The sequence below is a fragment of the Poecilia formosa genome, unplaced genomic scaffold (genome assembly GCF_000485575.1).
Source record: "Poecilia formosa unplaced genomic scaffold, Poecilia_formosa-5.1.2 Scaffold277, whole genome shotgun sequence".
Taxonomy (NCBI): Eukaryota; Metazoa; Chordata; class Actinopteri; order Cyprinodontiformes; family Poeciliidae; genus Poecilia; species Poecilia formosa.
This window is the reverse complement of record NW_006800216.1, coordinates 154,660-165,957: the sequence shown is the minus strand read 5'-3', so window position 1 is coordinate 165,957 and position 11,298 is coordinate 154,660. Positions and strand designations below refer to the sequence as shown.

Sequence of the window (11,298 nt, the reverse complement as noted above, 5' to 3'; positions counted from 1 at the left end):
AAATAATTTAGATGTGGTCCTATCACTGGTCAAGTGAAAACTTGAATTTTTTTGTTAAATTTGCTGATGAAACAAAACAAAAATCAAATAAGAAATTCTTAAAATGTCCATTTTCCTTTAAAGCTTGCCAGCCACTAATATCAAGGTATAACAAGGTTTTAAATCGTTACATCTTCACAACTGCTATTAGGTTTTGTTAATAAATCTAAACCACCACCAGAGGGCACCAGAGATCCTTTCTTCAGTGACTTGATCTTTTCAGTAATGTTCAAGCTGCTGATATTCACACACTCATCTATCACTATACATTGATATTCCACATTTATTTAAAGTCTCACAAATAAATTATTGTGTTTACACATTTCATATACCTCTGGAACATTTTGTATTATTTGGGATTAAAAATAATCTGAAACCATTTCAAATGTACTCAAGAAATCTCCAGAAATATCTAGAATTATTGGATTAGATCAGGTGTATTCAGCTCAAAGTGGGGTTGGACCTCACTAGTTTACCTCAACTTATTGTTTCCATCAGCCAGCTGTCCCTGTTGTCAGTTCTCCACCCAAGGACATTGACAAAGGTTGTTAAATTAGAGCTGTCCTTTCTGTACCTCTCAGATAACAGTTAAACATTTGATATCAGTTCATACTCTGTCTGGAGGAGGGAGGAGGAGTAATGGACTGTAATACTACCAATAAAGGGTAGAACTAGATGTAGAAAATGATTAGAAATGAGGTTCAGCCAAAAGCTATTCAGTTTATTCTCTGCTCTCTTGTCCCTATTACAGATTTCTTCTGTTTTTGCTTTTCATTTATCACTTAAATGTCTCAGATCAATACATTTTTACATCAAATATAACCTGAGTAAATCCAAAATGTTTTCTTAAAGTGATACATAACTGCATTTGGGCGATCAGTTTAATGTGTGGCTGATGCTGGAAATGATCAGAGGGGCTGAGTTTTTGCCACCGTCACTCGGACAGGGACTGAAGTAAGGATAGAGTTTCTCACTGAAGTTGCAGCTAGTAAAGGAGAAGATGAGATGTGCTGACTCAGCATCATAAAAGGAAACTAGACCCTCGTCGTAATCCACAAAAACCCCCACCTTCTGGGGCTCAGACACCAAAACCAGAGGCACAGAGGGCCCAGTAAGAGCTCTGTAATGGCCGTTTCTTAACCATACAGCCCAGTAGCCGTTTTCAGGGCAAATAGCGTTCTCACCCTTCCTGTCAATAGACTCTCGGACCACTCCTAATTCCCATTTAGTTTTCCCTTTTACTTCAACTTCGTAGTAAAATCTTCCTGAGGTGAAACTTTGCTTTCCCAAGACTCCAAAGGCTGACAATCTCTCTGGCTTGTCTGGGAGAACCTGTGTAACATCACTGCATCGTACAGTTTTCCCATCGTCGGATATCACCAGATAGGGGTTTGCAGTATTTGGATCCAGAGTCACGTCCACTCCATACAGCTGGACTCTCGCAAGTTCAATGCGAGCGCAGAGCTTCTTCATCTCTGTTCTGATCGTCTCCAGTTGAACTGCAGCCATCCTCACCGTCGTATCGCAGGAGGACTGGACTCTGACCTTGGTCCAGTCCTTGGCAGTAACTGTCATTCTTGGGGTGTTTTGGAGCAGATGGAAGTGGTCTTCGATTTGCAACAGCTGCGTCAGCTTTGATCTATTCTTCATCAGCATGGAGATTTCCTCTTCCAGCTCTTTTATGAAACCTTCTGCCTGTTCTTCTGTTGCTTTCTGTTTCTGTACAATCACGTCGATGAAATGATCCAGACTTTTTCTTGCAGAATCGATGAGATCCGAACAGTCCTCCACAACAGCTGCTGTCACTTCCTCCGCATCCTGCTTGCTGAGCTTCACCAACTGCTTAAACTGCTCCATCTTTAGTAATCTCTCCTGAATCATCTGCTCAACACAAACTCTGGTCTTCTCCAGCTCTTTCTTCTTTTCTTTACACTCTTCCGTCAGAGCGACAACCCGATGCTTCTTGTGGTCAGACGCAGCACAGCTTGGACACACGCACCTCTGATCGGTCTTGCAGAACAGCTCCAGAGGCTTCTCATGCTTCCCACACATCATGGTCTCCAGTTTTATGACTGGATTGATCAATTTATGTTTTTTCAGCACTGCGATTCTCGTATGAGGCTCCAGGTGAGTATGGCAATAGGCAGTAGCACACACCAGGCAGGACTTAAAGGCTTTCTGCTTGGGTTTGGTGCACACATCACACAGAACCCCTCCTGAGCCGGGAGATACTTGTCCTGACAAGCTCCTGGCATTCCTGAAGTGAGAAGCCATCTCGGATATGAAGGTGTTGATCCGCAGAGCTGGTCTGAGATCAAACTGCTCCTTACACAGCGGACACTGCTGGTGGCGGCTGATGTTCCAGTGCTTTGTGATGCACGTCTTACAGAAGTTGTGTCCACATGGTATGGTGACCGGATCTGTGAACACATCCAGACAGATGGAGCACAGAAACTGTTCTTCGGATAGAAAACTGGAAGCAGTTGCCATGTTCACTCACTGGAATCAAAAGGGAGTGGGAGGGCTGTAAAAATCAACAGTAACTCTTCACAAGATTGTAACATTACTTTAAAATCCATCAAAACGAACTCGTAAAGAAATTTAGCTGTATAGGAGGCTATAAAAATCTTCTAGAAGGAGGTTTGAGTAGCTTTACTCACCTGTGTTTAAGAACACTACTTCAAGTGAGTGAGTCACTTGTTTCTCTTTTAACAGTCCAGTTGCTCCTTTAAAACTCCACCTCTTGTTTCATCTCCTCCCTTAAATGGGATTTTGGTGTCTTGTTGCAGAGTTTATGTAAAACAGAACAATGAATCCCCCATGTCACTGCTGGAGTAAAGAGGACACCAACATTTTTGCTAAGCTTGTGCTCCTCTCCATCTACAGTCATGACTTAACAGTTTTGGTGTTGATGCAAATGTTCATCATATGTTTTTATGATGTGGTGAAGACAGTAAAGCATTTTGTATACTTCAAGCGCTTTTTATTAGCAAATATGTCAGTGTTTCCAGTGTTGAACTTTTCTTCTTCATAGCGCCTGTTGTTCTCTCTGGAAGTAGATGCTGGATGTTAGTTCTGACTGGTGATGACCCATTCTAGTGTTTTAGATAGTTGGTTTCTACTTATCCACCTTCTTTTTAAGAATCACAGATTCTCAGTGGAGTAAAGGAGTTTCCCGACCATTTGAATGTTGCTAATGGCCTTGTGACATGGTTCTCCATAGGGACAAATCCACAGATCAGTTTTATGAACGAAGTTGTAATTTCCCTTCATGTGAGGCTAATTTAAGCAAAGCAGTGAATTAACCATTAAGTGAGTTAACCAGTGAATGGACCTTCCAGACACAAGTGTCTTTGTTCTACAGTCACTTGAGATACACGCTTCCCTGATCTATGTATTCTTTTGATTTGTCTTTATCAAAAGAGTACGGAGATTATAGTCATTATAGGGTGGTGAAGCCAATTTAGGTTGATCATGATTCATTTGTAAAAGCAAAAAAAGGGCAACATCAAAGTGGTTGAGTACTTTTTAAAGATGCTATATTTTGGCATAAAGTAAATGTTTATAGATTACAACTTAAGTTAAATGTAAGGGAAGTATGAATGATCACCTTTTTGAATATATGTTGAAAGGCAGTTTCCAGATCATAATCTGTCCAACAAGATTACAAGAAATTGTCTATTGGAAAGTTAATCTGATGCTTTTCTAATGTCTTGTAGCAGACAGCTGTGCAGCAATCCTAATGTCAGCTTGTTTAGTTTCTGTTCTGATTTATGTTTTTTGTGTTCCATTGCTACTTGGAAATAGAGGGGTGGTTTTAGTGTATATTTCTCTTCCAGGTTCAGTTTTGCATTCCACATTGAGTTATATTTAATACGTCACAGTTTGTCCCAACCAACTATTTTGTACAGTGCTTTCTGTATAGTATGGATTTTTAAGCAACCCTTCATAAGTTCAATATATATCACCTCAGGAAGTTTTTAAGCTTAACCTTCTTAGTGTAGTAATACCTCCAGCATTTGTTTCAACCTCTTCCTCCAAAGCATTTTATTAGCAATCCCCTTTCTTCCCAAATATTACATTTGGTTCATCCCTCTGCTGAATAAGTTGGATATTGCTGTTGCTAGGATACATCACCCTCAGGATTTTTCAGCTCTTCTTCAAAGCTTAGAAAGAATGAGAGAGCACAGACACTGGCTAAAGGGAAAAGCAAAGCAAAATGAATGAAACAGGAAAAAAATTGAAAGACAGGTTGGTCTTCAATACAAAAAAGGGGCTGGGGAAGTAAAAATAACAAACATAAGCAAGCATAGGGGTAAGATTCAAAATGATAGGGTGGTGACAGTGGTTTATAGAGGAAATGATAGTAAAGGGGAAGGTGGTAACTATATAGAATAATAAAGGAAACATTCTGGGTTTAAAATATTATATAATCCGTCTTCCTTTCTTTATTGTCATTATCTCCCTTTGGCATTGTCCTGTCAGTGTCCTGTCAAACTGAGGTTGCTGGGTGTGATTTAATGACTCTGTGAGCCATTTTAATAAAGTAGGTCAGTTAAAAATGCATACACACACACACACACACACACACACAAATGTAACACGTGTGTGTTACATTTGAAGTCCATTGTCCTGAGAATCTGCCAAACATCACCAATTGCTTCTTGCACAAGAGTCTGACGTTAGCCATAGGAACCATACCTTTTAGGGATAACAGATCAATTGAATTTCTGTTAGCTGGGTAATTAGCTGCTTTAAAGATGTCTATCTGTATCTTTTTTAAAAACAATGACGTAAATGTCTAATTTATTTTAATCTTGGGGTGGTGGACAATTTAATGTTTGTTTTTTTTCTTTTTAAAAATAAAAAAGAATGTTGCAACGAGCGATTCACTTGCTAGCTGGCTCTTTAACTAGCTGCAGCAAGTTAAAGAGCAGATTTTAATTGTTGTAAACTAAAAGTAGCAATTTTGTCATTGAACATCTCTGAGAGAAAAAATATTAATAAATTAAAATATTTTAAGACAGGTATATGTGTTTATGTAAACTGAGTCGAAATACAGTGTAATACTTGTATTTCGACTCAGTGTAATACTTGTGTACTTTGATCAACAAAGTACACAAGTATTACTTAGTAATTGCCTTGCTCCATTTCAAACAAATTAAATCGTCAATAGTTTATTAGAAATGTAGTGTAAAGGGTTTGAAGCTGTCGGACAGAACGACATGTTATCCCAAATCTCTCTGGCCACCTTTGCAGCTGTATTCGTGGCGAGGCTTAAACGGGTTAACAGACATATAATGAGGTAATCCGCAGTGTTTGCAGTGTTGGTGAGGTTGCGATGGATGCTGGCTCAGCGTTTATCCCCTTGTGGTATCGACAGAGCATAAAGGAACTGCTGCAGCAAGCCGCTCTTATTCATAGCCGGATTAGTGCAACGTGCAGTGTCTTTTTATTAGGATCTTTCCTCTTCTATTTTCTTTCTCTTCTTTTTTTTTTAAACCTGATTGACCCAAACAACAGCGTTTAAGCTGACCTTCAGGGCAGTGCTGCCCATTGAACCTCCTTTTTTAATTTTTAGTTAAATGACCGCAGCAAAGATCTCACCTCAGAGTCTTGCCGCTCATTCACTTGAATGTATGAGAATGAATCATGCCTACAAAGATGACTTTGTCCATAGTCCAAACTTGAGAAATCTATTTTTAGAATGACCAATTGCTGTGGGGAACCCCTAGAAGTGCAGCTGCCTCCTCTCGTCTCTCCCTGAATGCAAACATTTAGCTGCAGTCCAGCAGCTTAATAATTAATAAACTCCCCGCTCCTGTCTCAGGTGTCCCTCATTTAGCTGTGCATTGCCATAAAATCAAAAGCTGATCCAACGTTGGCGTGGCCGACGGGATCGTCAACAAAGACCGGGTCCGCTCAGATTTCACCACCAAAGCTCTTTATCAGAGCTAGATGTGCACTGGCGCTCCTAAGGATCGCTTTCTGCTGGAGCTGCTATTGATTAGTCATTGGATTCAACCAGTCTGCTTCCACTTTGTGCTTCTCCAACTTCCTCAGAGTTGGGAGCAAGCTGGAGAAGAGCTCCTGTACTTGAGCTAAGACAAATCTGCCAGTTCCTTTTGTACATCATGTATTTTGATCCTAGTCAAAGTTTGAAAGTAATTCCCCCTGCCTCAACTCAGTTATTTTATAATGACACTGCGAATTTAGGCCTGATTTACAAAATGCTATGTTTTATAGGCTTAAATTGTGTCAACAGCTGTCTAATAACAAATGTTCCAATGTAAGTTAAGTTTCTTCCAAGACAGAGGGGATGTTAATTTCTTAGAACATGTCAGACGTTCAGTGGATAAGATTTGGTTTGAGATTGGTCTGCAAGTGTTTGGCACAGTTATAACATTATCTTACTCGGATTCTTTTCATTTTTCCACAAAGTTTGGCAATTTTCCTTCCCGAGCAGCTTAAGCTGAAAATCGCACATCAATTGTTTTCAGTGTTTATTACTGTAATTGGAGTCCCACAGGGCATTACACTGGGACCAGTTGTCTTTTAGTGTTTTTTTTTTTTAATAAATAATTTTCCTGCTGTGTGTAAGCAATGTGGCATCTTATGGCAGAGCTAGCATGCTGGCTCACTGCATATTACGTGAAGGTAGGTTGGTTTTTCTTACCAAATCACAATGTTATTCAAACCAGGACATTGCATCATTGTAGAAATACTTCACTCTCTTTAAAAAAATGAAATATTCAAATATTATCTTTGGAATGTCTGTCCAAGGCCTAGTGCAATTCGGGAAATTTTTAATATTAGATATTCACTGAGTAGATTTCCTCTCATATTAGTTACTGTATGATAGGTTGCTCTAAAACAACAGCTAGAACTTTAAAGTCTTTGAACTACTGTTAATTAAGCAGTAAGAACAAACTCATGCTTCCCTGTGCAGACTCTCTGTCTGCACCAATGAAAATTCTCTGACCTCAGGATAAAGATGGCTTAGAGTGGCTCGACATTACATTGCTGTTATGTAAACAAGTGGGGTGAAAAGAATGTACTTCATTTATCCTACACAAAGAAAACACAACCCAGGACATGTTTTGGCTTTCATTCTATTTTATATATATATATATATATTACAGACCAGTAAATTATCTCCGTTTAGCAGTCTGTCAGAGACCAACTCTAATCCGTTCTTGTTTGGTGAATTGAATCTAAAGCCTGATGGATGCATATCTGATCGACTGTTTTCTGATGTGACACTGAAGCTTATTGGACTGAACAGTCTCAGTTCATTTTTAATTCAGTCTTTCTCCAGGCTGCATCAAGCTGCTATTAATAGATAACTTTAACGGTGCTGCCGGATTCTGGGTTTATTGTCTTTGCCGAATCTCGTCAGTTTGTAGTCTGAGATGTTTGATGGACCAGTTTCATATCCCGAAATTCTGAATAACTGTGTTTTCATACATGGCTTTTTTTTCTGTTTCAGATCTCTACAGAAACTGCAGATATGAAGGTCAGAACCCAACTTGTTTCTGCGTTTTTGTTTTTTTTTCTTCCAGCTTCCATTGAGCTTTTACAGTCATCCGAGCGTAACCACGGCAGCTAGAAGTTCCTCTGTTAGCTCTGTTTGCACGCGCTGTCACAGATACAGGCTGAAACAACAGCTGGGGCTGGGGGGAGAAAAATGAAGTTGGAGCTTCTGTCGGAAGGTGGTTGGGTGGGGGGCGTTCGGCGAGACGGATGCTGCAGTCGGAGGAAGGCAAGCAATGACTCAGAGATTTCGAGGCTGGGCCTTCTCTGGTTGCCTGTCTGCGCAGCAGACAGTGTGCTGACTGCCGTATCAGGCAGCTCTGTTGGTCTCTGCTTGCTTCAGTTTGCTCTACAGTGACCCAGACAGAGCTGATTTATCAAATCTGTTTATTCTCTTCCTATACAGCATTCGCACCACTTAGATTTCACATGCTATTTATGTTTCTGAAGTAAAATTGTACAAATTTTACATTCAACTGTAAAATTAGCTTTTATTGCTCTTCCATATCATTTTGATCGTCTCTGCCAGCTTTCCGATTCAAGATATTTTTTGTAAAATATCTCAAGCTCAGTCAGATTAGACAGAGTGTCTGTAAATGTCAGTTTTAAAGTTTTTCAACAGATTGTTCAGTTATTTTCTGACCAGACTTTGACTGAACTATTTTAACGCCTGAATACGCTGGTTTCTAAATTATACATTTATTATACATACGTTTGGGGTTGTTTTCCTGCTGGAAGGTCAAACTCCACCCACATTTCTAACCTATCACATAGGGTTAGCTTGCCATGCACTGCTGTAACAATCATCGATGGTCCTAAAAATCACTGAAGACCTTTTAAAGGTATTTCTTGTACTTTAGATTTTCATAAACTTAAAATTTAAGAATCTGTTCGATTATTATCCAGCACATTTTGGTTTATAATTGTTTTCCTGTTATTCTCTTTGCCGCATATACAGGTTTCAGTTGAGTTGACATTTATGTGGATAACTGTTAAATTGCTGGACAAAAAGTCTGATTCAAGAGTTTTATTTACACATTGCCTGCCTGCAGTGAAGGCAACACATCAAGACAGATTACTGGTGTAAAAGAACATCTAGAAAAATCATTACCCATCTCCAAAGGTCAATCATTTTTTTATTGTTTAAATTATATATCGGCAGACACCAATCTTCAAGTTTTGTTGGAATCTAAATTACTTTTTTTTGTGGTCACGATTTTTTCTTGATGAACATAGAAGTGTACACTAAACCGATTTAGTTGAACGACTCTTTCCATAAAAGATTTCTTTTATGGAACCTTTTTTGCACAAACAAAAACAAGTCCTAAAACCAGTCAATAGTTGATGTCTTGGTAAAAAGGAATAATCATAAAGACAGCTGTATTTTCAAGGAGTTTCAGTAACCCCAGGATGCACTGCATCATAAAATATTAGCATTGACAGATTGAACTCTATTGGAGAACATATTTATTGCATAGCTGTCCAGACTCCATGTTTTTGATCAGTTAATAGCTGCATATTTTAGTGTATGGAAACAATAGAGTTGACTGGTGAGATTTGCTGCAGGCTTCCCAGCCTGACTCATAGATATTAGCTGATGTGGATCACACTCTCACCTCTAACATAACTCTGCTGCTTTGCATCTGCTGTATTAGCAAATCCAGCGTCACTGAGAAGCTAGCAGCATGTTTCTAGCTACTCGTCCCTGAGAATATTATTACTGTCTGTGGGTAACTAATAATTATACAGATGACAGTGATAGATGTGCTCTTGTTATTAATGTTATTCAGCAATGACTGATGTTTTTCATAAAAGAAAAGGCCTTAATTGGCTGCTGAGCCGTCCCGGGGGAAAGAACTGACTCACTCTTCACACTTTGGCATCAGATCTGTATGAAAGCTGTGCCAGGGACTAGCAGCCGCTCGCAGGTTTGTCCAGAGCTGTTGGACGAGAATCCTCCAGAGGTCCGGCCCGGCTGTCCACGAGCCTGCTGATGGTCACTTACAATGTCCAAAACAGCAAAGGTGGCGCTTTTCATTGAGCCTGAGGATTATTTGGAGGCCATGTTAGCTCTTTTTGTGCTTAACACAACATCATTTGAGAAGTTCTTTGTCACGGGAACAATGTCTGATGCTCTGCCCTTTTGGTTAAACACTTACTACTCGACAGATTAGACCCCTGTTAGCTAACTGTAGCTAATTGATCAAGAGTAATTTCTCTACGCTGAATGAAGGGTGATCTACATTCTTTCTGCGTTTGAAATCAGAAGGGTTGACTGCATTTGTAGTGCATTTATTTTACCAATGATAACAATATGCTGTAATTTGAGTAAATAGATAGAGAACTAGCATGGCCGTTGCCTTCCTGTGCTATTCTGCTTGATTCAAATCTCATTTCACAGCACAGTCTGAGCTTTCTCCCCTTCTCTTTGACTCTCTCTATTAAATTTTCTATTGGGCCAATCAACAAACAGAAGGAGAAGTGGTGAATGATGACATCAGTTTTTTTGCGCTGTTTTAGTCATAGGCTGGTTGTAGTTTTAGCAATGGCAGCAGAGGAAGAGAACGGAGCCGTTCAGTCTGTGTTGGCCACGCTTCCAAATATTTAATTAACATAAACAGCCGCCACGTCTGGATCAGCTCTTCTCTCTTCACGGTTGTTTACAAGACGGGTAATTTCTGGTAAGCTTCATAGCCTCAAACTGGCTCATTACATACGTCACAGCCAAACGTTAGCGATTGGATAAAATTTAAAACCTCAACAGAGCTTACAGGAAGCAATCGTTTCGAAACAATCGATGGTCCAGACCCTCTGTCTGAAGCAAAGCATAGAATAAGGGGCCAGTTTTTACCAGAGATGTAACTGGAACCTTTGAGCAAAGTGTTAGCATCAGCATTAGCATATAAACACCATTATTTCCAAATATTGAGAGAGAAGTGAAACCCAAATTTAAACCAGGTGTATAGTGAACATTATTACATAGCATAGCTTGGTATATGTTAAACTAAGTGGATTGAAAGTGCAGCCATTTCTAGAGATTTTTCTCTTCTTTTCTTTTCCTTTTTTTTTGCACTTTTACATTGTCAATTGAGAGAATGTTTTTCCAAAACTTTTGGGAGTCAAAGTAATGTTTTTGGAGGGGTAGAGCATGAGGAGAATATAAGATAACCATTTCAGTTATTTATGCACATGTGATTTTGATCTCCCCCAGTCTTGCTCAGACTTTGTTTGTAATGTATTTTTTAATTGCTTTGGGAGATTTTTTTTTATTGCCTACTTCATGTTGTCAAACAGCTGTCTGTTGGAAAAATATCATCAATTTATGATTTCATTTAGGAGAAAAAAGATATCCAAACCAACCTGGTCCTCTGTGAAAACGTAACCATGAATCATGGATTAACCAATCATGAATTAACTGGGATTAACCCCATTTTTGCTTCGACTTCTCAAGCCTCAGGCCTGATTACTTTTAGACCAAGAAGAATAAAGAAATAAGGTCTGGTATAAAGAAAATGTGGTTAAAATACAAGAGAAATCCACAGGGAAGTAAATGCGTTTTTACAGTTCTGTAAGTGAAACATTTTTACCGGGGAAACAGATGAAAAGCTGACTGTAAGTAAATGCAACTCACAAAAATCAGTGAGCAATTTTAATGTCCTCATAGCTTTTCTGCACTTCTGTAAACAAAGAATATTAGCATATTATCCTAACTCCACAAAGATGGCC

General features: G+C 39.2%; 1 protein-coding gene across 2 annotated transcripts; it reads right to left on the bottom strand.

Moving 5' to 3' along the window:
• Positions 1–22: 22 nt before the first annotated feature.
• Positions 23–2,821, bottom strand: LOC103151279 (E3 ubiquitin-protein ligase TRIM21-like). Of its 2 annotated transcripts, none has more exons than XM_007571245.2 (2): positions 2,700–2,821; positions 23–2,563 (listed from the first exon to the last, which is right to left on the bottom strand). In XM_007571245.2, exon 2 carries the CDS (start codon positions 2,527–2,529, stop codon positions 916–918), a length of 1,614 nt encoding a protein of 537 aa, XP_007571307.1. In that variant the 5' UTR covers positions 2,530–2,563; positions 2,700–2,821; the 3' UTR covers positions 23–915. The 2 variants fall into 2 exon arrangements, with proteins under 2 accessions (XP_007571307.1, XP_016536828.1); XM_016681342.1 differs by having other exon boundaries at positions 23–2,538; positions 2,700–2,761.
• Between the last annotated feature and the right edge of the window lie 8,477 nt (positions 2,822–11,298).